Source organism: Chlorocebus sabaeus, chromosome 12 (genome assembly GCF_047675955.1).
Source record: "Chlorocebus sabaeus isolate Y175 chromosome 12, mChlSab1.0.hap1, whole genome shotgun sequence".
Taxonomy (NCBI): domain Eukaryota; kingdom Metazoa; phylum Chordata; class Mammalia; order Primates; family Cercopithecidae; genus Chlorocebus; species Chlorocebus sabaeus.
The window spans coordinates 81515038-81541644 of record NC_132915.1 but is presented as its reverse complement, the minus strand read 5'-3'; the positions used below and the strand labels follow the sequence as shown (position 1 = coordinate 81541644).

Here is a 26607-nt window from a genome sequence, read left to right as displayed (position 1 = left end):
ACTGAGGAACCCTAGATTGACCCACTGGTCCCTTGACTGGCCTAGAAAGTTCCCTCTGGAGGACACCACAACTGCAGAGCCCCTTCTTCACCCCTAACCAGCAGGAAATAGCCAGAACAACTGCTGCCCAGTTTCCAACAGCAGTTGGGGTGTCTTGTTTAGAGGGAGGACTGAGAGGAGGTGCCAGCTGGGCTTCCTGGGTCGAGTAGGGGCTCAGAAAGCTGTGAAACTCACTCATTTCCTGCATCAGGGCTTGCTTCAGTCCTGGATGAATAATATTGAAAGTATATGCTTAAAATATTCCTAGCACCAGGATTTGTGCATGTGTTTTCTTCCCCAAGAAAACTATAAACAGCAAAATTTTGCTGGATGTTTCCCTGTATTCTTCTCTCCCTCTCTCAATCAGGGGAACCTGCCCCCAGTATTTCAACGTAGGTTCTTTCTATTTTCCATAAGTGTCGGCCAGCTGAAAAATAAATAGAGTGCAAAGACAGGAATTTTACAGCTGGGCCACCGGGGGTGACATCACATATCAGTAGGACCGTGATGCCCACCTGAGCCTCAAACCAGCAAGTTTTTTATTAAGGGTTTCAAAACAGGAGGGGCTGTAAGAATAGGGAGCAGATCACATGCTTCAAAGGGCAAAAAGCAGAACTCCTGATAAGGGTGTATGTTCAGTGGTGCACATATTGTCATAATAAACACATTAAACAACAGAAAACAGGGTTCGAGAGTAGAGAACTGGTCTGACCACAAATTTACCGGGGTTGGGTTTTTCCCCACCCTAGTAAGCCTGAGGGTACTTCAGGAGACCAGGGCATATCTCAGTCCTTATCTCAACTGCATCAGACAGACATTCCCAGAGTGGCCGTTTATAGACCTCCCCCCAGGCAAGCATTCCTTTCCCAGGGTATTAATATTAATATTCCTTGCTAGGAAAAGAATTTACTGATATCTTCCCTACTTGCACGTCTGTTTCTAGGCTCTCTGCAAGAAGAAAAATATGGCTCTTTTTGCCCGACCCTGCAGGCCTTATGGTTGTCTTCCCTTGTTCCCTAAAATTCACTGTTATTCTGTTCTTTCTCAAGGTGCCCTGGTTTCATATTGTTCAAACACACATGTTTTACAATCAATTTGTACAGTTAACACAATTATCACAGTGGTCCTGAGGTGATGTACATTCTCAGATTATGAAGATAACAGGATTAAGAGATTAAAGTAAGACAGGTATAAGAAATCATAGAAGCATTATTTGGGAACTGATAAATGTCCATATTAAAAAGAAATCTTCACAATTTATGTTCCTCTGCCACGGCTCCAGCCAGTCCCTCCATTCAGGGTCCCTGACTTCCCGCAACATCTCTCCCTCTCTCCCTTCCCGGTCCCCTGAAACTAAAGTTAAAAAGAATGTTAACTGCCCGTTTTCCTGTGACCAGCAGACCTTATCTATCCTCCCAATTCCAATTCCTTGTGAACATACTTTGTGAAGTACTGTAAGATCCTGTCTCTTTTGCCATGCTGCTGCAAGGTCATGAGATAGGTAAAACTTAATTTGCAAGTCCGGTTTTCCTCAAGATCTAAGACATGTCACAAATGGCTAATTGCCTTTGTTTCTCGATCTGGTAACATCTTCTAGCCACACTTATTTCCCGCCTTAAAGAGTTTAAAAGGCAATTACATAATCTAACTCTGGCTACCTGTTTGGGACCTCTTCCACGCTGTGGAAGCTTTGTACTTTCACTCTGCTCAATAAAGCCTACAGCTTTTTCTCTCTCTAGGTCTGTGTCTCTATCACTTGCTGTGGTCAGTCGCCACACAGTTCCTTGGCGTGGCTAGGCAAGAACCTTAGGCATTACAGTATGGATGGTAAGACTCCAGCAGAAAGACATTGGCAAGTGTTAGAGGAAAAGAGGAAATTTTATCCGAAAGTGTTATGGAAATCCCCAAAAGACGGACAGTGGAATGTCCAGTGGTTTTACTGACAGGGGAAGAGTGTGTGCTTGTGTGTTTACAGGAGATGGACAAAACCGCGTGGGTGCCCTCAAGGTGCGTGCGACCATGGAACGGGAACAGGAGATTGGGGGAACCCAGAGTGGCCAACCATGGGCACGGTCCCTCCGGTACGACCTATGAACCAGCTGAGACTGAGTGCAAAGACAGAGAGAAGGCTGACCAGAGTCATGACACGGTTCTAATTCTATGTTTTCTGTAAAATCGGATTAACTGCCATTTGGAGAATGAGAGCTGCCCAGCCTGGCCTTACATTCTTTCAAGTAATACATAAACAAAAAGGGGGATATGCAGGGAGCAGAAGGCCCATGGGAGGTGACCAACCCAGCATCCTGCTGGAGGCTATATGAGCAAACAGCAAACTGTTTATCATGAATGCAGGCTGCGGGCAAACTCATACTCCCCTGACACCAAAATGTTTGCTGAGGGCCATCACTCCCTGGCACCAGGCTCCTTGAAGTTATCTACTGAGAAAATTAACGCCTATTGTTCAAAGGATGCAGTCTAGCAAGCCTGCGTGAACCAAAGGGCCGACTGACAATTACCTGACAATCACGTCCACTTCTCGCTATCTCTTTTGTCTAATAAATACAGAGGGCTGTGTAAAGCTCAGGGCCCTTGTCCAGTAGAGGCAAGGTGCCCCCCTGATCCCTTCTTCCAAATATACCCTTTTGTCTCTTGTATTTTATAACCACTTTTGCCCCCTTTGTTCAGTCCAATAGGTCTGTGGCATAGTGGCACCCCCAAGAGCGACAGAATTGGGCAATCGACATGAATGGAATAGAGAAAAGTGTAGGACTTTGACATGCAATAAGATTCAAATCTCAACCCTGCTACTGACTATCTGTGCAATCTTGTCTATGTTGTTTTACTTCTCAGAATTTCAGTTTCCTAAGGCTCCAAGGAAGACGATGGTAATATGTGCTTCTGAAACTGCCCCTATAAACTTTATAAATGTAGGCCAGGCACAGTGGCTCACGCCTGTAATCCCAGCATTTTGGGAGGCTGAGGCTGGTAGATCACCTAAGGTCAGGAGTTCACAACCAGCCTGACCAATTGGTGAAACTTTGTCTCTACTAAAAATACAAAAATTAGCCAGGTGTAGTGGCGTGTGCCAGTAGTTTCAGCTACTCGGGAGGCTGAGACAGGAGAATTGCTTGAACCCGGGAGGTGGAGGTTGCAGTGAGCTGAGATCATGACACTGCATCCCAGCCTGGGAGACAGAGCAAGACTCCATCTCGAAAAATACATAAAATTAATCGGGGAAGGAGGGAAGGAGAAACAAAAACAAACCAAGCTGGTAGCATGTCCAGCATTCATCATTAAGTCGAAACGCTCTCCAAACTGCTTCCTCACAGTTTGGTGCCTATTTTCCTAGAATCACTAGACCCGGATACAAGATTATAGTTTACCTTAACTGCTCTTTAAATAACAACTCAAACATTATGAAATGTTGTTTTCACTTTGAGATATTCCTTCAGGTCCTGCACACAGATGAAACCATTGATGCAGCTGACCTGAAGGACTCTCCGAGAGGCTACCTCACCAACATATAGTTTCCACTTTGTGATGATTTTATCCTCCTTGCCCCAACCAACCAGCAACCCCAGTTTTCCAGCCCCTCACTCTCCACAGTCCTCTTAAAGCCCCAGGCCAGAACTTCTTGGGAGATGGATTTGAGGGTTTCCTTCCACTTCCTTGCTGGGTGCCCTGTGATCATCAAACTCTTTCTTTGCTGCATCCCTGCTGTCTTGGTGTAATTGGTCTATTACTATGCAGTGGGCATACGAACCTGTTGGTCTCATAACATAACTCTTCCTTGGGTCATCATGAGGACTAGAAATACTGGAGACCAAGTGCTACCCTAGTGCAAGGTTGCATCTCCTCAGTGCTGTGCAGAGAGGATAATCAGTCTCTCTCTAAACGCAGTGTCCCATCTGTATTCAGGAATTCCTACAATTATGAGAAAAATATTACTCTTTGTTGCTATCATTATTTCTCAAGTATTATCCCACCTGACCAATGAAATGGAAGTTGTAGAGAAGAAAGTGGGGGACAAGTCTGTCTGTTTTTCTTTGTTTGTTTGTTCGTTTTTGAGACAGAGTCTTGCTCTGTGGCCCAAGCTGGAGTGCAGTGGCATGATCTTGCCTCACTGCAACTTCCACCTCCTGTGTTCAAGCGATTCTCCAGCCTTAGCCTCCTCAGGAGCTGGGATTACAGGTGCGTGCCACCATGCCCAGCTAATTTTTATATTTTTAGTCAAGATGGGATTTCATCATGTTGGCCAGGCTAGTCTCGAACTCCTGACATCAAGTGATCCGCCTGCCTCGGACTCCCAAAGTGCTGCAGTTATAGGCATGAGCAACTACCCCCAACTAAGTCTGTCTGTTTTTAAAGTACAAGAAAGATCCAGAAGATATTTCCACCAAACGGATAACAATGACTTTTGGTTTTTATATTATACACATCTGTATTGTCTGAATTATTTGATAAAAAGCATTTTTAAATTACTTGTTTGTTATTACTTTATTGTTTTAAGTGAACTGTTCCCTCCACAGTTAGATCAGAACTCATTGAAACCTAAGATCAGAGAACTGAATTGCATAGAGTTTTGTCTTAGGGAAAAGCAAAGAAAAATCTTTTTCCTTGATCCTTTATTCCATATTCTGACTCTGTGTGTGATTATGTAACAGTCATGATTAACTTGATCACCATGACTTGACAAACTGCAGCCTTTAAGACTGACTGAGTCAATAATTGGGCAAGAGATTTTATTTGTCCTGGTGCTGCCAAATATTATCGACATCTTCTATTTAGTGACAAGTGAGTAAATATGTGAGCGACTCTGTGTTTCTGGCACCTTTTTTCTGTTATTCTTACATTGCAAAGACTTTTTATGCCTGCAATTTTATTAACACTTCTAATATCCATTCTAATATCCAGAAGAAACAGAGTGATTCTATAACAAGATATTTTAAAAGAAAAAACAAAAAAAGACAAGCAGAATGAGATATGTAACCCAATACTGCTTCTATAAATTAAAAGTATATGCCCACTGTGCACATTATGTAAGAACATGGAAAAAAAAAAACAAAACTCTATGCACACCAAACAAATCACAGTAGTTACGTATAGTAGGAGAAGAAAAGCAGGGAATGGAGTTATTTTGGGGTTTTTTTGTTGTTTTTTTCTTTTCATGGAGACTGGATCTCACTTAGACACCCAGGCTAGAGTGCAGTGCCACAATCGCAGCTCGCTGCAGCCTCCACCTCCCAGGTTCAAGCTATGCTGCCCAGGCAAGTCTTGAATGCTTGGCCTCAAGTGGTCCTTTTGCCTTGGATTCCCAAAGTGCTAGGATTACAGGCATGAGCCAAAGAACCCAGCCTGGGAATGGAATTTTGTTTTGTTTTATTTTAAGTTACACAAATTAATAAGGGAGAGAGAGTGAGTGAGAAAGAAAGAATTTGGCAGAGCAGTGAGGTAAATTGCCACAAACTCTGATGAGTATGAAGAATTCAACTCTCAGCATTTTGTTTTTAGGGTCCATCCAAGTCACTTTATGTACATCGATCCCAGTGCTTCTGATGCTGCATATATCCCATGGTATGCATCCACCACACTTGGTCCACACACTCTGTTCTGGGCTGGACTGTGTCTTCCCCAGTTTCATGTGTTAAAGTGCCCAAGTCCCAGTACTCAGAATGTAACTGTATTTGGAGATAGGGCCTTTCAAGAGGTAATTAACGTTAAATGAGGCCATATTAGTGAGCCCTAATCCATTTGACGGTATTTGAAGACAAGGCGTTGGAAGACGTGATTAAGCTAAACTGAGGCTGACAAGTGGGGCTCTAATCCAATATGACAGGTACCCTCACAAGGAGAGACATTGAGCCGGGTGTGGTGGTGGGCCTGTAATCCCAGCTTCTGGGGAGGCTGAAGGACGATCACTTGAGCCCAGGAGTTCAAGGCTGCAATGAGCTGGGACACCCAGCACTGCACTCCAGCCTGGGTGACAGAGCGAGACCTCAAAATAATTAAAATTAAGTAAATAAATTAAAGACATTGAATCTTCATAATGACTGGGAGTTAGGCATTGTTCTTATCCTCATCTTGCTGATGGCTGAACTGAGTGAGGCAAAGAGAAGGTAAGTAAGTCTTTGAAAGCTACACAGCTAGTAAGTGGCAGGTGCAGGCTTCGAACCTGCAGCCGTCTAATACCAACCACTTAGCTTCACGTTCAACCCCTGCCTGATACCACCTCTCCTTGCAGAGGCCGGATCAAGGCCTGATGTTTGCTAGGATGTGACTTGTGGGGCGCCTCAGTGGCAAGAGCGCTCACTCCTGCCTGGGGGCGTCTGGCAAGGGTTCCTAGAGGTGACCTTGAATTGGCTCCTGGAAGGCGAGTAGGTGTTCAGCCGGTGTACTGGGGACGTACAGGCAGAGTGTCTGCACCCCAGCCCTGGGCGAAAGCTTGCACTCCTTACAGGAGCCCGGGAATCAGAACCAGCACCGGGGGCTGATTAGGGCTGAGGCCGCCCCAGGCCCAGCCTTTGGCCCCTCCTGGCCTGCCCGGCAGGTGCGTCCGCTCGTTCCCCCACGGGGCATATTTCCGCAGGGCTCCAAATTAAGACCCCAGGCGCAGGTCCAGTGTCACCTGGACAAAGCTCTCTTAGGGGTTTTACTATCAGAAGTCCCCAACGCCCCTCATACACAAACACAAACACACATGCACACGCTCGCGCGCACATGCACACACACACACACATACGCGCGCGCACATGCACATAGGCACACACAGATAAGCACACACACACACACACACAAACGCAGTCAGATTCCCCGGACCCTGGTTTTCCACCTGAGACCTTTTCGGGGCGGGGCTCTCACCCTTCAGAAGCAGCCCCGCCTTGGAGTGGCCCCACCCTGTCCTGGGACCTGTCCTAAAGCGGTCCTCTGGCGCCCGGCCGCGCAGTCCCGCCGCCTTCCCCAGCAGTGGAACCCTCGCACTCCTGTACGTAGACCTCCTATTTTCTTTCCTTCGCTTTTCTCCCTCCCTTAACTCCCTTGCTTTCTTCCTGCCAAGTTTCTAGACGCCCCAGTGAAGGAGGTTTGCGCTAGGCCCACCTCCCCTTACGCCGAAATGACCGCTGGGTCTTGCACTCCGAGGATCTTGGGAGCCGAAGTCCCGACGCCTCCCGGCCCTGCACTTCCTTGGAGAGTTTGGAGACGCGCGCGGGAGGGAATAGGAAAGCTTGGTTACAATCCGGGACGCCTGGTAGCTGCCTGCACCTGGGAAGGGGCTGGCCAGGGAACTTGCGGGACAGCACAACTCGGCGAGGGTAGAAGATCCGGGTGGGGGTTTGGGAATGAGCACGCAGGCGGTGGGTGGCGGGTGGCGGGCGGCGGCGGTGGGAGCAAAGGGCGAGCGGGCAAAGGCCGGTCGCCGCGCCAGGCCCCCTCCTCGGGCGGGCGAGACCTTCCCGGGACCTCGCCCCTCTGGGGCCAGACCCTTTCCAGGAGGGCTTCTGGACTTGTAGCGAGTTTAGAAGGCCCAGCGGTTGCTTTCTAGGGAAAAGGGACAAAGATGTGTGGACACTTAAAAAGTTGAACTCATAGAAATAACGACTAGAATGATGGTTGCCAGAGGCTGGGAGCGGGTTCCGGGGTGAATGGGAGCTTGTTGGCCAAAGGGTACAAAGTTCAGAGACGAGAGGAGTAGGTTCTGAGATCTGGTGCACTGCAGGGTGACTAGAGCCAATAATGTGTATTTCAAAATAACTAAGAGCAAACTTCAAATGTCTCACCATAAAAATGATACTTAGGGTCGGGCGCCGTGGCTCACGCCTGTAATCCCAACAGTTTAGGAGGTCGAGGCGGGAGGATCATTTGAGCTCAGGGGTTCTAGACCAGTCTGGCCAACATGGGGAAACCCCGTCTCTACTAAAAATACAAAAATTAGCCGGGCGTGGTGGCGGGCGCCAGCTACTCAGGAGGCTGAGACAGGAGAATCCCTTGAACCCAGGAGGCGGAGGTTGCACTGAGCTGAGATGGCGCCATTGCACTCCAGCCTGGGCGACAAAGCGAGACGCCGTCACCAAAAAAAGAAAAAAGAAAAAAAGAAAAAAAAATAGTCTTTATTAAAAATTAAAAAACAAGAAGGAACAACCCCGGGCTGCAGATCGGACCGCCCCCCTGGCTCCCAGTCACCCGTGTCCCCTCCCCGCGGCACCGGTGGGGGAGCTGGGGAGGTCAGCGGCAGCTCCAGAACGTTTGTAACTGGATTGTTTGTAGCAGATGCACACGCGGGAAGGCGCGGGTCCCAAGTGATTCGGCCAAGTTCAGTCCAAGCAGAACGTCCTGAACCCCCAGCTCGGGGCAGCCTTCATCATCTTCCTTTGCTTTGGTGTAGAGTTTAAGCTCAAAATCGGTTTGGTGTGGAGTTTAAACTCAAATCCCTCCTGGGCCAAAGAAAATTCGCACCCAATGGCTGAGTTCAAGTGGCTCACACCTGGAATCCCAGAACTCTGGGAGGCCGAGGCGAGCGGATCGCCTAGGCAACACAGTGTGGCTCCTCTCTACAAGAAAGAGAGAAAAAAGTATTTAAAAATAATAATAAATGAAAACAAACAAAAAAAACCGCACCTGAAGATGGGGCGGGGCAGCGGCGCCCCCCAGTGGTTTTCAGGAGTTCTGAGACTGCCTTGAAATGCCTGGCTCCTTTCTGAAAGAGGTGCATGGACTTCTGTTGGGTTCTTTGTGTTTGATGCTTTTTCTTAGAATTCACTCCATGTGAGATGAGAAACGTAATGGAATATTCGCACTCCCCGTAACTGTTCAGTGCCATAAAGAAACTCTAGCCTAGCAGTGGCTGGGAAGAATTTCTTTGTTGATTTCTATTTTTTCCTTGTCTTGAAGATTTCTTTAAACATCAGTTTCCTCATCCGTACACTGGCAATGATACTAATGTCTTTCTTATATGGAAGTTATAAGGATAAAATGAGGTAATCTATATGAAGTGCTTAGCACAGCACCAGAAACATAGTAAATATTAAATGAATGTGATTGGCGTTATCTGATAATGATGGGATTTGAGGATATTGTAGTTGTGCTATCTGGGCTCAGATTGATGGCGAGGGAACTGTTAGATGCCGTCATTTCATGGCAGTTGACTATATATTTACTGTGTTCTAGGAGCTTCAGGATGGTTCGTACTAAGATATGGACCCTGAAGAAGCACTTTGTTGGCCATCCTACTAACAGTGACTTTGAGTTGAAGACAGCTGAGCTACCACCCTTAAAAAATGGAGGTAAGTCATACTAAAAATATTTCAGAGATGGAACAGACTGTATCAGTTAGCTTTTGCCGCATAACAAATGACCCCAAAGTTTAGTGACTTTAAGCAACAATGGTTTATTAGTCCACAATTCGTTGGGTTGGCAATCTGGGCTGCGTTAAGCTGGGTGGTTCTTCTTAGGTCTCACCTGGGGTAAATGGTGAATTTAGGATGGGCCTTGCTCACATGTCTGCTGGTTAGCAGGCTTTCTGTTGGGGTGCATGCCTTAGTTCTCATCTATGTGGCCTTTCTAGCAGGCTAGTTTAAGCTCTGTTCTTATAGTGGTCCCATAGATCTGGAGCAGCAGGAGTTGGCAAGCTCCAATGTGCACGCACTTTTTTTTTTTTTTTTTTTTTGAGACAGAGTCTTGCTCTGTTGCCCAGGTCGGAATACATTGGCATGATCTTGGCTCATTGCAACCTCTGCCTTCCAGGTCCAAGTGAGTCTCCTGACTCAGCCTCCTGAGTAGCTGGGATTACAGGTATGCGCCACTGTGCCCTGCTAATTTCTGTATTTTTTTTGAGACGGAGTCTTGCTCTGTCACCCAGGCTGGAGTGCAGTGGAGCAATCTCGGCTCACTGCAACCTCTCCCTCTCAGATTCAAGCAATTCTCCCTGCCTCATCCTCCTGAGTAGCTGGGATTACAGGCACCCACCAACACGCCCAGCTAATTTTTTTTTTTTTTTTTTTTTTTTGTGTATTTTTAGTAGAGATGGAGTTTCACCATGTTGGCCAGGCTGGTCTCAAACTCCTGACTTCAGGTGATCCACCCACCTCGGCCTCCCAAAGTGCTGGGATTAGGGCGTGAGTCACAGTGTCCGGCCTTAATGTTTGTATTTTTAGTAGAGACGGTGTTTCCCCATCTTTGCCAGGCTGGTCTTGAACTCCTGACCTCAGATGATCAGCCCGCCTCGGTTTCCCAAAGTGCTGGGATTAAAGGTGTGAGCCACCACGCCCCGCTGTGCAAGCGCTTTTCAAGCCTCTCTACTTGTGCCACATTTGCTAATATCCCACCGTGAAAGCAAATCACAAAACCAAGCTCAGATTTGAGAGGCAGAAAATAAATTTCTTGATGGGAGAAATGGCAAGGAGACCAGCACACAAGGGTGGGAGTTATTTGTGGCCATTTTGCAATCTGCCACAAAGACCTTACCAGGGTTTTCTGTGTGAAGCCTCGATGTCACGTGGCAGGATTTCCCTGCTTTCACTGATAACTGAAATTCATGCTTGAGTGCATTACTCTTCATGACTTTGACCAGACTATGGGGGAGGATGTCCTCTGTATCCTCTTGAGCCTGATGATGGCAGTGAGGTAAGCACTGCCCAGTAGCTATATGAGGAGTTCAGACTATAAGAGGAGTTTCTAAGGAGTGTTTACAGGTAGGTAAGCTTTTGAGAAAAGGGGATGCAATCAAGTAGCATGGCAAAGTGATCAGTCCCACCTAAGCTGTGATGGCCATGACTCAAATTCAAAATTCCAAAGAATGTGTGCATGAGAGTCACTCCAGCAAAATGCATGTTCTCTAACACTAACTGGGGCTGGTGGTGAAACCACATGGTGAGCACTGGAACATAATGGTTTAAATGTGGCCTTGGCCAAGTTACTTAACCTAACCTTAAATAAAATGGAAACAATATTTGTTGAATATCAAATGACATAATTCATGTAAAGCATGGAATGAGTGCTGAGTAAATAGCGTTATTATTATTATTATTATTATTGTTATTATTATTAACTGGGCTGGGCCAAAAACGAGAACCCCTTCTTGTCTCTGCGATAAAAGCACAGATAGGAAGACATTCCTGAAGCAGAAGTATTATTGTGTTTTTTTAGAATACCAAAATCAGGCTGGGCGTGGTGGCTCATGCCTGTACTCCCAGCGCTTTGGGAAGCCAAGGCGGGCAGATGTCTTGAGGTTAGAAGTTTAAGACCAGCCTGGCCAACACGGTGAAACCCCGTCTCCACTAAAAATACAAAAATTAGCCGGGTGTGGTGGCAGGCACCTGTAATCCCAGCTACTCAGGAGACTGAGACAGGAGAATCACTTGAACCTGGGAGATGGAGGTTGCAGTGTGCAGAGATCAAGCCACTGCATTCCAGCCTGGGCAACAGAGCAAGACTCCGTCTCAAAAAAAAAAAAAAAAAAGCCAAACAAAGGCATCAGGCCTTGAGTTCTGTTTATTTCCTTCAACTTTTATTTTAGTGTGAGGGATACATATGCAGGCTTGTTATACGGGTAAATCGCATGTGGCTGAGGTGTGGTGTCCGAATGATCCTGTGGCCTAGTTAGAGAGCATGCTACCTCATAGGTGGTTTCTCAACCTTCATCCCGGTCTCACCCTCCCCTCTCTAGTGGTGCTCAGTGTCTATTGTTCCTCTCAGGCCTTGAGTTTCTAATTGCCTATGGTATGCTTATTTTGTAGAGGTCCTGCTTGAAGCTTTGTTCCTCACCGTGGATCCTTACATGAGGTATTATTTATTTCCCCCCTCAAAACGCTAATGCTGTGTTAAATGCTATTTGGAAGTAGTTCATCTTTTAAAATATCCAACTGACTTAAAACATGGTCACTTTCCCTCTGTTTCTCCCAGACAGTATCAGTGATGGGATTCATGCACGTTCATCTTTTGCAGGCAAAGGTCTAAGTAGCTTAGTGAGGGATCACCTCGGTTCCTTTGTCCCAACCATCTCCTATCTGCTCTGCACAATTTGCCTTTCACTGCTCAACAGAATTACTTCCAGAGAAAAAAGAAAAAGAAAGAAAGAAAAAAAAACCTTAAAAGAAAAAAATGAAAAATAAAGCCTGCGCAACATGGCAAAACCCTGTCTCTGCTAAAAATACAAAAAAATTAGCCGGGCGTGGTGGCACATGCCTGTAGTCCCAGCTACTCAGGAGGATGAGGCAGAAAGATCACTTGAGCCTGGGAGACAGAGGTTGCAGCGAGCCGAGATCGTGCCACTGTACTCCAGCCTAGGTAACGGAGTAAGACCCCGTCTCATAAAGAAAAAAGAAGCCAAACCCAAATTTGTCTATTTCACTACTGGCAAATAATTTGGATAGAGGAAGATGCTAAGACTAAAATCAGCTTTTCTGGCCTTCCATTTACCTGTATACTTTTAATGGAGGTAAATCTGCAGTTGACTCAAACTTATATACTCAGCAAACAACTCAGGGAGGGGAGGAAATCAAAAGGCTTTATTGACCACTAAGTCCTCAGTATTTTTTTGCCCAGGTAAATAACATAGCCATCATTCTTTTACCTTTTTTTCGTAGCTCATTGATAAAGATTCAAATCTGAAGTGGAAAATACAGTTAAAAATGTTAATTGGCATCTTTTTGTGTAGCTAGTGTTTTGGGTAATAACCACCCAGTGGTGCCTGAGTTATATTTTTTACGTCATTGGTAGAAATTCATCTTTACTTGAACATGGCAGTAAGACTTTTGTGTTCACTCATTAAAAAATCCAAGCGGAGTGCGTATCTGAGGTCACAGAGCAGAACTTCCTCTAACAGCTTTCCTCCTGCATCTCACCTAGTTGTAGCGCTTCATCTGTCTGGGTTTTATTGCCGCATACACTTACCCAGCAGTTTTTCATTTGGCTTGAAACTCAAAACAGTCCCTCGATGCTCTTATGTATTAAGAATGGAATTTTTCTTTTTCAGAATTTTAGCCAAAACATTAAAAGAAGGTGATACAATGATGGGGCAGCAAGTGGCCAGGTAATTATTTCCATTTGTCCCAATGCTTGGAAAATATGTCTCCCCTTTACCTCCTGCTGGGTCCTGTCTCTGTCCATCACTCCTACAATTTCTTCAGCCTGTGTGGGTCACTCACTGTGTGATCTTGGAATCAACTTGGGAAATCCTGTTCTCTTCCTGACTAGCTGGAAAGGAGGGAAGGGTGTGAAATTGTCATTTTTTCAGCTTCACTTTGCCATCCTTACTTTTAATCACTAAAAAAAAAAAAAATTCATCCAGGTCGTGATTATTGTAAAAATTCAAATAAAACAAAAATTTTTATCTTGGAATTTGAAAGTTCCCCCATCATCTGAACCTTAAAGACAACTATTATTAATACATTATTATTTCAAAAATTGTGGGCCAGTACAGTGGCTCACGCTTGTAATCCCAGCACTTTGGGAGGCCAAGGCGGGCAGATCACCTGAGGTCGGGAGTTCGAAACCAGCCTGGCTAACATGGTGAAACCCCATCTCCACTAAAAATACAAAAATTAGCTGGGCACAGTGGTAGGTGCTTGTAATCCCAGCTACTGGGGAAGCTGAGGCAAGAGAATCGCTTGAACCAAGGAAGTGGAGGTTGCAGTGAGCAGAGATCACACCATTGCATTCCAGCCTTGGGCGACAAAGTGAGACTCTGTCTCAAAAAAAAAAAAAAAAAAATTATTCATATTTTCTATATTTTATAGTTTAATTTTTTACTATAAAAATTTTGGGTTATTTAGTTTTTATATTGGAATAGTGAGTGGGGCCAGGTTCAGTGGCTCACGCCTGTAATTCTAACACTTTAGGAGGTCAAGAATGGATTGCTTGAATTCAAGAGTTGGAGACCAGCCTGGGAAACATGGCAAAACCCTGTCTTTACAAAAAACCAAACATCTCATTCTTTATTTCTTTAAATTGTGTGTCTCAATGACTAGCCAGTTATTTTAATACCATTTGTAGAAATCTTATATGGATCTTTGCTGGGATTTCAATGACCTTACAGATTTATTTAGAGGAAACTGACATCTTTACAATTTCTCTCTCCAAACACAAGGTAATCTTCTCCATTTATTCATTTTGTCTTGCATCTGATTAACAGTTTTCTTCATGTAGGTCTTATATGTTTCTTGCTAACAATTAAATAAATGAACATGTATTTGTGCTTACTGGATTGGCAAACTATTTTTAAAAATATTATAGTAATGGAGATGATACACTCATACATAGATGGTGGAAGGGGAAGTTGGCACAACCTTCTAGAAAGGAATTTGGAAATTTGGCAATATGCAGCAAGAGTTACAAACGTTTTAATACTCTTTGACCTAGTAATACCATTTATAGAAATCCTGACTAAGGAAATAGTATTGAGCCAAGTGCAGTGGCTCATTCCTATAATCCCAGCACTTCAGGAGGCCAAAGTGGGTGGATCTGGGAGTTTGAGACCACCCTGGGCAACGTGGTAAACCCTGTCTCTACAAAAAAATACAAAAAAGTCTGGGCACAGTGGCTCACACCTGTAATCTCAGTACTTTGGGAGGCTGAGGTGGGTGGATCACCTGAGGTCAGGAGTTCTAGATTAGCCTGGGCAGCATGGTGAAACCTCGTCTCTACTAAAAATACAAAAATTAGCTGGGCATGGTGGTGGTCACCTGTAATCCCAGCTATTCAGGAGGCCAAGGCAGGAGAATTGCTTGAGCCTGGGAGGCAGAGGTTGCAGTGAGCTGAGATCACACCATTGCACTCCAGCCTGGGCAATAGATTGAAAGTCTTGTCTCAAAAAAAAAAAAAAAAAATTGGAGGGCTGCGGTGGCTCACGCCTGTAATCCCAGCACTTTGGGAGGCCAAGGCGGACAGATCACAAGGTCAGGAGACCAAGACCATCCTGGCTAACACGGTGAAACCCCGTCTCTACTAAAAATACAAAATATTAGCTGGGCGTGGTGGCGGGCGCCTGTATTCCCAGATACTCGGGAGGCTGAGGCAGGAGAATGGTGTGAACCCGGGAGGTGGAGCTTGCAATGAGCCAAGATCGTGCCACTGCACTCCAGCCTGGGTAACAGAGCGAGACTCCATCTCAAAAAAAAAAAGGAAAATTAGATGAATGTGGTAGTGTGCTACTGTGGTCCCAGCTACTCAGTCTCAGCTACTCAGGAGGCCAAGGTGGGAGGATCATTTGAGCTCAGGGGAGGTTGAGGTTGCAGTGAACCATGATCACACCACAACACTCCAGCCTGAGCAACAGAGGGAGACTGTGTCTCAAAAAAAAAAAAAGAAAAAGATAATAATGTTTATGAATATTAATTAAAATATATTTCCTAGCAAGCAGACTCAGAGAAAAAAGGAAAAAAAAATTAACATTGGGAAAAATACTGAAAGTATCCTAATAATGGGGGCATAATTAAATTCATTACATTTTTTGAAGGATTCTTACTGACATGGAAAAAAGTATAAATTATATAGACCAATGTAATGTTAACAGTTAAATTACAGGTTATAAAGCATATACAATTACTTCAATTATGTAAATATGTATAATGCAGCCAGGCACGGTGGCTCACATCTGTAATCCCAGCACTTTGGGAGGCTGAGGCAGACAAATCACAAGGTCAAGAGATCAAGACCATCCTGCCTAATATGGTGAAACCCCGTCTCTACTGAAAATATAAAAATTAGGTGGGTGTGGTGGCACGCGCCTGTAGTCCCAGCTATTCGGAAGGCTGAGGCAGGAGAATTGCTTGAATTCGGGAGTCAGAAGTTGCAGTATGCTGAGAAGGCACCATTGCACTCCAGTCAGGTGACAAAGCAAGACTCTGTCTCAAACAATAAACATAAAAAATAAAAAAATACGTATAGTACACATTTTAAAATTCACCATTAAGACTGACATAAAATACACCCAAATGTTAGCGTTGTCTTTGTGCTGTGAGATTAGAACTGATATTTTTATTTTATATGTTTAAAATTTTCTAGAATAAATATGTGTTATATAACTTTATGATCTGGGGACGAAAGATGGTAAAGAAGGATAAAGAGTTGGATGAAGAAAAGGGAATCAGTAAATGAGACAGAAAGGGTGCAGCTTAGAGGAGAAGGCAAAAAGCCAGCAGAGATCATTAGTATCCTGGGAACCAATGAGGGGAGACTTTTGGGTGACCCTGTGTTAATAGAGTGGAAAAGGGTAGGCCGGGCGCAGTGGTTCACACCTACAATCCCAGCACTTTGGGAGGCCAAGGCAGGCGGATCACCTGAGGTCAGGAGTTCGAGACCAGCCTGGCCAACATGGTGAAACCCCGTCCCTACTAAAACGACAAAAATTAGCCTGGTGTGGTGGTAGGCGCCTATAATCCCAGCTACTCAGGAGGCTGAGGCAGGAGAATTGCTTGAACCCAGGAGGTGAAGGTTGCAGTGAGCCAAGATCACACCATTGCACTTCAGCCTGGGCGACAAGAGCAAGACTCCATCTTAAAAAAAAAAAAAGTGTGTGTATATATATATATATATATATATATAGAGAGAGAGAGAGAGAGAGAGAGAGAGAGACAGAGAGAGAGAGACGGGGCGGGGAGAGAGTGGAAAAGTAAAATCAGACAATGATTAAGGAATATCCGCTGGATTTTGTGCTCAGAAGGTTGTTGTGACCTTAGTGGAGTAGTAGGGGTGGAAGGCAGGTTGCAGTGGGTTAGCACATGAATGGAAAGTGAAGAAGTTGGGCTGAAAAAGGAAGATGAAGGAGCAAGGAGATAGGGGAGGGATGGGATTATAAGACGGCAGAGTTGAGCATACTTATATGTTAAGTGAAAGGGAGAGTAGAGAGGAAAATCTCAAAGATTCTGGAGAGTGGAAGGCCAAGGGAAAGAGAGCGACACCTGAAGAAGAGAAAGCTAGTGTCCAGGTCACCTTGAGCCAGAGGACAGAGGCCTCTTGCTTAAAAGGAAGAGAAGTGGGTGAGAACAGTCGTTCCTCAGCCCATGAAGCGCTCCTCACCCCATGAGCCACTCCTCAAGTGGCTGGGCCAGTTCAGAGTTATCTGATGACCCCTATGCCGATGGCTAAAAATTAAGATGGAGGGGGTGGTGGACTATCAGTCGTGGAATATCAACCTCAGTGCCCTTATGTCAACACTAACCCCACAGCATCCTGACTCCCTTGAAAGGGAAGACATGTCCCATGCCTTAATGTCTTAATGTGCTTTATCTTTCAGAGTTGTGGAAAGTAAAAATGCAGACCTACCAAAAGGAACTATTGTACTGACTTCTCCAGGCTGGACAACACACTCCATTTCTGATGGGAAAGATCTGGAAAAGCTGCTGACAGAGTGGCCAGACACAATACCAGTGTCTTTGGCTCTGGGGACAGTTGGCATGCCAGGGTGAGTTTCATGAATATATTCCATTTGTTTGAATGTCTGACACTCTGGTTTTCCAAAATAGTTAGTTCAGAACTTGGTCAACAGGAAGATATGCCATGCATGATAGGCTCAGGGGCTGATTAGAGAAGACGGCAGGACTAAGCAGGAAGATCAACCTAAGTGTCCATCAATGGCTGAATGGATAAAGAAAACATGGTCTATATACACAGTGGAATACTATTCAGCCTTAAAAAAGAAGAAAATCTTGACATTTGTGACAACATTGGAGGACTTTTTGTTAAGTAAAATAAGCCAGGCACAGAAAGGCAAATACCGCATTATTTCACTTAAATGTGGAATCTAAAAAAGTTGAACTCATAGAATTAGAGAGTAGAATGATGGTTACCAGGGGCCGGGAGGCTGAAGGGTTGGGGAGATGTTGGTCAGAGGATACAAAATTTCAGTTAGACCCACCATGCCTGGCATGAACAAATATTTTAGTAATTAATATTTACTAAAATTAATACCTTCTTACATTCAATTAGTGGACACTAAACAATTGCAGCACTTGTTCTTTCCTGCCTTCCCTGTACCCTCTATGGGTGAGAGCTCTTCCTCTTCCTTTGTTATCCCACCCATCCTTCCCTCTGCACTGAGATCCAGGTGTAGGGGAGGAGAGGTGAAGGCAGACATGAGGAAACTTTGGTTGTTGAGAAGGTAATTTGTAATATATTAGGAGATCCTGACTCCTGAAAGAAAAGGTGATTTATTCACTCGTGTATATCTCTTATTCATCTGATCCAAGCCACTAAGGAGTGCATGTTAATGCACGTTTACTCTAAACAATCAACAGTGGTTCTCAGTGACCGAGGTGAGGAGTCATACATGCCCATTTCTAAGAATCCTCTGGCAACACATCACCCTTTCAATGAGAATTCCTGTCATTATGAGTCACTGACCAATGGGATGGGTCTTCTTTGCTAATGCCAGAGTTTTCTGGGCCAGTTCACCTAACCCCAAAACAGAAGCAGAGGTTATACTTTCTGATTGACTTATTCCACCTGTGACAACCAGCATCCCCCTCTCCCAATATACCTTCTAGATATTTCCAGAGTAGGCTTTCAATTAGATATTCTGATCTAAGATATACAAAGCCTTTCCCAAACATTATCTCCTTTTAAAATAAAATGGAGGCCGGGCACGGTGGCTCATGCCTGTAATCCCAGCACTTTCGGAAGCCGAGGCAGGTGGATCACGAGGTCAGGAGTTCGAGACCAGCCTGACCAACATGTAGAGACCAACATGTCTCTACTAAAAATACAAAAATTAGCCAGGCATGGTGGCATGTACCTGTAATCTCTGCTACTAAGGAGGCTAAGGCAGGAGAATCGCTTGAACCCCGGAGGTGGAGATTGCAGTGGGCCAAGATCGCACCACCATACTCCAGCCTGGGTGACAGAGCGAGATTCCATCTCAAAAAATAATAAAAAAAAATTATAAATAAAATAAAATAAAGTAAAATGGAGATAAGATGAAGAAAGCCAAAAGTAAAGAAAGCCTTGAGGGAAAATGAATGTTGTACTTTGGACTAAGAAGGACGTAATAGAATCAGTAGTTTGGAGAGCAAATACATGAATACATGTGCTCTTCCAACTTAATTGAAGGAAAAGATGCAAAACTTTGGGGGAATGTTAAATCTGTGGAGTCTGGACAGCTAAAAGACACCCTAGATTTCAAAGTTCAACTTTTCTTTTAATCTATATCAGAAGTGCTAGCATTCTTGAAAGTTGACCCATCCCAGCCAGGTATGGTGGCTCATGCTGGTAATTCCAGCACTTTGGGAGGCTGAGGCAGGAGGATCGTCTTAGGTAAGGAGTTGGAAACCAGTCTGGGCAACATAGTGAGACCTTGTCTCTAAAAAAAATTCAGAAATTGGCTGGGTGTGGTGGTATGTGCCTGTAGTCCCAGCTACTTGGGAGGTTGAGGTGGGAGGATCGATTGAGCCCTAGAGGTTTAGGCTGCAGTGAGCTGTGATTTCACCACTGCACTCCAGCCTGGGCAACAGCGCAAGACCCTGTCTCAAAAAGTTTTTTTTTGTAAAGGGAGTAGTTCTGAATTGCTAGCATTCATAAGAATCACCTAGAGTCTTATTAACATTTGGATTATTTCTGAATCAGTGGGTCTAGGGTGAGGCCTGAGAATCTAAATGTTAAACAAACATTTCAGCCGGGTACAGTGGCCTACACCAGTAATTCCAGCACTTTGGGAGGCAGAGGCGGGCAGATCACAAGGTCAGGAGTTCGACACTAGCCTGGCTAACATGGTGAAACCCCGTCTCTGCTAAAGACACAAAAAATTAGCTGAGCGTGGTGGTACATGCCTGCAAACCCAGCTACTGGGGAGGCTGAGGCAGGAGAATCGTTTGAACCTGGGAGTCAGAGGTTGCAGTGAGCCGAGATCACGCCATTGCACTCCAGCCTGGGCAACAGGGCCAGACTCTGTCTGGAAAAAAAAAAAAAAAAAAAAAAAAAAAATTCAGGTGATTCTGAGACACCTGGTGCTGCCCCGCCGTTCTGAAAAACATTGTGTTAAGGGAGATATTTGAATTCTCGGAAAAAGTGCTGCCTGTGCCTGCGCCTGTCACTGCATTCTATTCAATGCCAACCTCTCATGGGCCCCAAATATAGTCAGAGGCTGTATGAGCTAAGTAATGTCAACATGTAGTTGTTTTGTTTTTTTTTTTAATGCAGAAATAACTTTACATGAATTTGTCTGAAATTCTGCAAGTGCCTTAACAATCACTATAATGGGTCCGGATTTTATTGGCTAAGATCCAGAGCTGCAAAAATATAGCTTAAAATTTTCCACTACTGAATTTCGTTTCTATCTCAACCCCTCCTTTTGGCTGGTGTAAAAAGAGGAAACCTCAGTTAATTCAGTGATTTCTCACATCATTTCAAATATAAAACTCAGGATTTCTTTTTTCTTCTCCCTGGGGTTGTTGCAAAGCTCCAAGGATAATACAAGTTCAGTGTCAGTAGAAGAGGGACAACAACAACTTCTTGATCTCGATCTGTACTGGTCTTAAGCTGGTCTCCTGCTCAAAGTTACTTCCTTTCTCTAAGTTTTGAGATCTTTTCCCCCCTTCCTTCTTCCCACCCTTCCTTCCCCTTCCTTTTTTACACTTTGAAGGTTTTCTGAGGAATGAAATGGAGATACATATATACCGTCAAATGATCAGCCTCTAAACAAAAACAACTCCTAGGTACCCCAAATTCATATTTCACTTTGAATTTGAACTCCTCAAAATTGCCACTGCCAAGGACATCATTGTGAAAGTAGAGGATGCTTAATACCATCTTCCGTGAAATTAGTGGGCACTAAACAATTCCAGCACTTCTGGGTGTTTCCTGCCTGCCTTGCACCCTCTACGGATGAGAGCTTTTCTTCTCTGTTCTCCTCTGTTATCCATCATTCCCTCTGGACTGTGAACCAGGTGTAGGGGAGAAGAGGTGAAGGGATACACGAGGAAACTTTGGTGGTGAAGAGAGTCTTCAATCCTATCACCTTCCAAACTCACAATCCAAAGAGGTGTGGTGGTGTCTTCACCCAGTCCCCATCAGTACTGCCAGTGCTGCATCTTTGTATGTCCAGTAGCTCTTTTCCTGCAAGCTAACTTTGACATCTCACTTAGGGTAATACAGGAAATTCTGGAAGGTCTTCCATACCACTTTGGAGCCATGGAAAGCTCCAGATGCTCCCTGTGACCCTCTCATGCCTAATATCACACATCGTAGCTATCTGTGGCTATGTCACCATGATAACATGGGGCTTCTCCCATGAAGCTCATCATCTCCATAGAACTTACATGGGAATGATACATAGCTCTCTCTTCTTGAATCCCCAAAGTTTGAGAAAGATGATCTATCTTTTGTCCCTGAAATTTGGCCTGTGAAAGGACAGGATACAGCCCCTAGCCAACTCTCCCTTCCCTCCCTAGTTCACATCATTTTTATTCCTATCTGAGAGTAGAGATGGAGGAAGTAAAGCAACAGTGACTGGCAATATTTATTTCCTATATTTTTGTCTTTTACTCAGACCTATGGCACTGGACCATTGAGAAGGCCTTCAAGATACATATAAATGAGTTATAGAGGAAAGAAACAACTCTATTCATATATACTTAATTTTCTTCCTTTAGCCTGACTGCCTACTTTGGCCTACTTGACATCTGTGGTGTGAAGGGTGGAGAAACAGTGATGGTTAATGCAGCAGCTGGAGCTGTGGGCTCTGTTGTGGGGCAGATTGCGAAGCTCAAGGTAAGTGCCTTTCTCCAGTAACAAGCCTCTATTCTAAACCCACTGGGAATGCAACAGTGAACACAGCAGATATTCCTTGACCTCAAGGAATTTATAGTCCATTGGTCTTCTTTAGAAGTTGGAGATTGAGAAATTGGAAGAATGAGGAAAACTAGACCAAAGATAAGCTGAACATTGTTATTTAATAACATTGCAGACAATCAAGTCAGAAATGGCCTCTGTCTACAGTAGTGAGTTTATCAGCATTAATCATTTTCATATTTTCTACTGAACATTCTATCGCTACAGTTTAATCTTCTTTTTTCGTGATTGTCCTTAGCAATAGAAGAAGGGACTTGAGATCAGCCAACTAAGAGTCATCACCCACGGGGCCCCACTGCAAAGGCTGTTGTACTAGAAAGAAATGGGCATTCAGCCCAGAGCAGTGGGGCCATGGCTTGGGAACTAACTCCTGGCAGTACCTAGGACAAGGAAACATTGGCTCTAATTCAGGCAGATGTCTGCTCAAGGGATCCAATCTGATGGTGAGTGTATAGAGTAGGCGACAACTCAGACACAGTAGGGATTTGTTATTACATAGTGGGAAGGCGATGCGTCTTGACTGATCCTTTGCCCAAGGCTGGGATGCAGGATTCAGGACCTAGGTCCTAGGGGACAAGTTAGATGGAGTACAGATGAGTACAGGGCTACAACCAACGGCCAAGGGTTTGGACTGGTCTCCAGTGCTAATGGGAGCTTGGAATACAAATATGAGGCTACCATAGAAGTTGTAGAATAATTTATTTAAGTAAGTAAATAAATAGGAGTAGATATTAAATTTTATCAAATGCTATTGCAACATTTATCAGGTTCACATTTCAGTGAATGAATTGTATTAGTTTTCCAATGTCGAACCATTGTAACATTTCCAGAATAATCTTTACCTGTGTACGCTATATTATGGGCTTATACCTTTGTAATTGACTTAACAACATTTAAAATAGAATTTTTGCATCTATATTCACAAGTGAATTTGGTTTAAAGTTTATTTTTTCTTCTGGAATTTAGCTAAGCTTGGATTATGCTAAAATTACAAAATGAATCAGGATTATTTCTAAATATTCCAATTTCAAATATCCTATTAAAGCCATAAGGGGCTTTTATCCCATAAGTTTGATAGAACCTGCGCTTAAACCTATTCTTTTATATTCAACCTTTCTGTCCATTTTATGTGTGTTTCTGTAAAATGCAGCTATTTGCATTTAATTCTTAACCCATCTGAAAGTCTCAGTGTTGTAATAGTTATATTTAAGCCATTCATATTAATTATCATAACTGGAATGTTTGGTCATATTTATATTATCTTACTTTGTTTTTCATTTATTGGTTATTTTTTTCTGGGTTCAAGCGATTCTCCTGCCTCAGCCTCCCAAGTAGCTGGGATTACAGGCATGCGCCACCACACCTGGTTACTTTTGTATTTTTAGTAGAGACGGGGTTTCTCCATGTTGGTCAGGCTGGTCTCCAACCCCTGACCTCTGGTGATCCGCCTGCCTCAGCCTCCCAAAGTGCTGGGATTACAGGCATGAGCCACCGCGCCTGGCCCAGAGTCAGCTTTTAAGGGTGTTTGATTTAAAAAGAGGAAGAAAACCAGGTGACTGGATGTGGATCATAAGACAAAGGAAAGCTTCTCCTTTGAGTCATGCTTCAGGTTTGGATAACTGAGTTGTATCCTACTCTGCAATAGTGGATAGAAAAGAAACAAGAAGGAAGGAAAAAAGTATATTCCCTTTTGAACACACTAATTATGAGGGACCTATAGGACATCCAATTGTGAGGACATCTAAAGGTTGTTGGAAATACTGATTTGGAACTCAGGAGAGAAAAATGGGTTAGAATTAATAGATAGAATTAATAGATTAATTAATAATCTCCATAAAGGAGGTCTTGAGAGTACAAGAGATCATCCTATGATAGTCCATAGTCTTAGAAGGAAAAAGGACCAAGGATGGCTCTCTTGCAATAGTTTCTATGAGCCAATATAATCTGTAGTCTCATCCTGAAAGTGCTTTTCAGAATGCTTCCTAGCTGCTCTGGGATTAGGAAGCGTCTCGTCTGGTGCTTTGGACTAAATCAAAGGGCCTGGTGCCGTGGCTCATGCCTGTAATCCCACAACTTTAGGAGGCCGAGGCAGGAGGATCACTTGAAGCCAGGAGTTCAAGATCAGCCTGGGCAACATAGTGAGACACTGTCTCTATGAAAATTTAAACAATATAAGCCAGATGTAGTGGCATGCACCTGTAGTCCCAGCTAATCAGGAGGCTGAGGTGGGAGGATCACTTGAGCTTAAGAGGTCAAGGTTGTAGTGAGCCATGTTTGTGTCACTGCACTGCAGCCCGGGCAACAGAGTGAGACCATGTCTCAAAAAAATATAAACATCTAAAAAATCAAGAAAGGATAAGGGGGCAGTTACCAGGAGGACCGTTTGTGATGTGGGAGTCACAGAGCTGAGACAAAATAATAGTCTGAAGAATGACCGTACCAAGAGGTGGCATATACTGCATTGCAGGAAGAGAAGCCCAGAAACCAAGAACCAAGGAAGTCAAATGCATCGGTTGTTAAACCAGCTGGTGGAACTATGAACCAAATAAATACAGAAGAGACCTGCTGGGTGGTCAGAAGCAAGCTGAAGCTGAGTTGTAGGATGGTCCAGGGAGGAGGGATCTTTTGGCCCATTATGGTATTCCTTATATATGTGGCTCAGCACCTAGGAGAGTGTTCTTAGGGAACCTAGGTGTGCTGGACCAGGAAAGTGGTGTTGGTCCATGGTCCATGCTTGTGGCTTATTCATGGTTTCCTTTTTTGTTGTTGTTGTTGTTGTTTTGTTTTTTTCTATTTAGGGCTGCAAAGTTGTTGCAGCAGCAGGGTCTGATAAAAAGGTTGCCTACCTTCAAAAGCTTGGATTTGATGTTGTCTTTAACTACAAGACAGTAGAGTCTTTGGAAGAAACCTTGAAGAAAGCCTCTCCTGATGGTTACGATTGTTATTTTGATAATGTAAGTACAAACTGGACTTAATATCTGATTTATTAATGAAGTACTATATAAGGCAGGAGTCTCCTACCCCGGGGCCATGGATGGAGTCAGTGGTCCATAGCCTATCAGGAACTGGGATGCACAACAGGAGGTGAGGAGCAGGTGAGCAAGCAAAGCTTCATCTGTATTTACAGCCCCTCCCCTCACTCCCATTACTGCCTAAGCTCCGCTTCCTGTCAGACCAGCGGCGGCTTTAGATTCCCGTAAGAGTGTAAACCCCGTTGTGAACTACGCATGTGAGGGAACTAGGTTGTGGGTTCCTTATGGGGATCGCCCTACTCAGGTGCCTGATGATGCCTGATGATCTGTCACTGTCTCCCATCACCCCCAGATGGGACCGTCTAGTTGCAGGAAAACTCACCCACTGATTCGATGTTACAGTGAGTTGTATAATTATTTCATTATATATTACATTGTAATAAGAATAGAAAGAAAGTGCACAATAAACACAATGTACTTGAATCTTCCCTGAAATCATCCGCCCAACAGTCGGTGGAAAAATTGTCTTCCAATGAAACTGGTTCCTGGTGCCAAAAAGGTTGAGGACCGCTGATACAAGGAAATATGTTCCTAGAGTTTCCATTTGGGATACATGAAGAAAGTATATATGCCTTTTTTAAAAAACAGCTTTATTGAGATAGCATTCATCTACCATGTAATTCACTCATTTAATGTGTAGAATTCAATGATTTTTACTATGTTGACAATATCGCGGAACCAGTTTAAGAATATTTTCATCACCCCCCAAAAAAACGCTACTCATTAGCAGTCACTCTCCATTACCCACCCTCCTCCCCACTAAAAGTGGTCTCTGATGACTGGCTTCTTTCACTTAGCAAAATGTTTTCAAGTTTCATCCATATTGTAGAATTTATCAGTGCTTTATTCCCTTTTTTTGTTTTTTGAGACAGTGTCTCACTCTGTCACCGAGGCTGGAGTGCAGTGGTGTGATCATGGCTCACTACAGCCTCGACCTCCCTGGCTCAAGCAATCCTTCCACCTCAGCCTCCCAAGTAGCTGGGACTATATGGCTGTGCCACCACACCCAACTAATTTATATATTTTTAGGAGAGATGGGGTTTTGCCATGTTGCCCAGGCTGGTCTGGAACTCCTGGGCTCAAGGGATCCTCCCACCTCGGCCTCCGAAAGTGCTGGGATTACAGGCGTGAGCGACCACACCCAGCCTGATGGGTATTAGCTTGTACTTTCTGGCTATGATGTATAATGTTACTATGAAAATTCACACAGAGGTTTTTGTGCGGATGTTTTCATTTCTTTTAAGTATATACCTATGAGTAAAATTGCTGGGTCATATGATAACTTCATGTTTAACATTTTGAGGAGCTGTCAAACTCTTTTGCAAGGTGGCTACACTACTTTACATTACCACAAGCAGTGTATGAGGGTTCCAACTTCTCTACATACTCACCAACACTTGCTATTGTCTGTCTTTTTTATTATAACCATCCTACTGGGTTCAAAGTGATATTTCATTGTGATTTGATTTTGACTTGTATTTCCCTATGGCTAACAATATTGAGGATCTTTCACTGTATGTATTTGCCATTTTTATATCTTCTTTGGAGAAACGTCAGGTCAAAACCTTTGCCCATTTTTCAGTTAGGTTATTTGTGAGGTTGTAAGAGTTTTGTTTTTGTGTTTGTTTGTTTGTTTGTTTTTGAGACAAAGATTTTTGCTCTGTCACCCAGGCTGGAGTGCAGTGGCGCGATCTTGGCTCACTGCAACCTCTGCCACCTGGGTTCAAGTGATTCTCCTGCCTCAGCCTCCTGAGTAGCTGGG

The 26607-nt window shown here is 44.1% G+C and overlaps 1 protein-coding gene across 3 annotated transcripts in view; it reads left to right on the top strand.

Annotated features, from left to right (window-relative positions):
- The first annotated feature begins 6898 nt into the window (after positions 1 to 6898).
- LOC103219015 (prostaglandin reductase 1) overlaps positions 6899 to 26607 on the top strand; it is a 34337-nt gene continuing 14628 nt past the window's right edge. The window contains exons 1-7 of one of the 3 annotated variants that reach the window (XM_073021847.1): positions 6899 to 7021; positions 9202 to 9317; positions 11769 to 11814; positions 13007 to 13063; positions 17267 to 17434; positions 21615 to 21732; positions 24612 to 24767. In XM_073021847.1, the coding sequence (XP_072877948.1) occupies positions 9212 to 9317; positions 11769 to 11814; positions 13007 to 13063; positions 17267 to 17434; positions 21615 to 21732; positions 24612 to 24767 (651 nt within the window). In that variant the 5' untranslated portion in view covers positions 6899 to 7021; positions 9202 to 9211. Of the gene's footprint in view, positions 7022 to 7138; positions 7350 to 9201; positions 9318 to 11768; positions 11815 to 13006; positions 13064 to 17266; positions 17435 to 21614; positions 21733 to 24611; positions 24768 to 26607 lie in introns of those variants that run through there. The other 2 variants (XM_073021845.1, XM_073021846.1) reach the window with 2 other exon arrangements.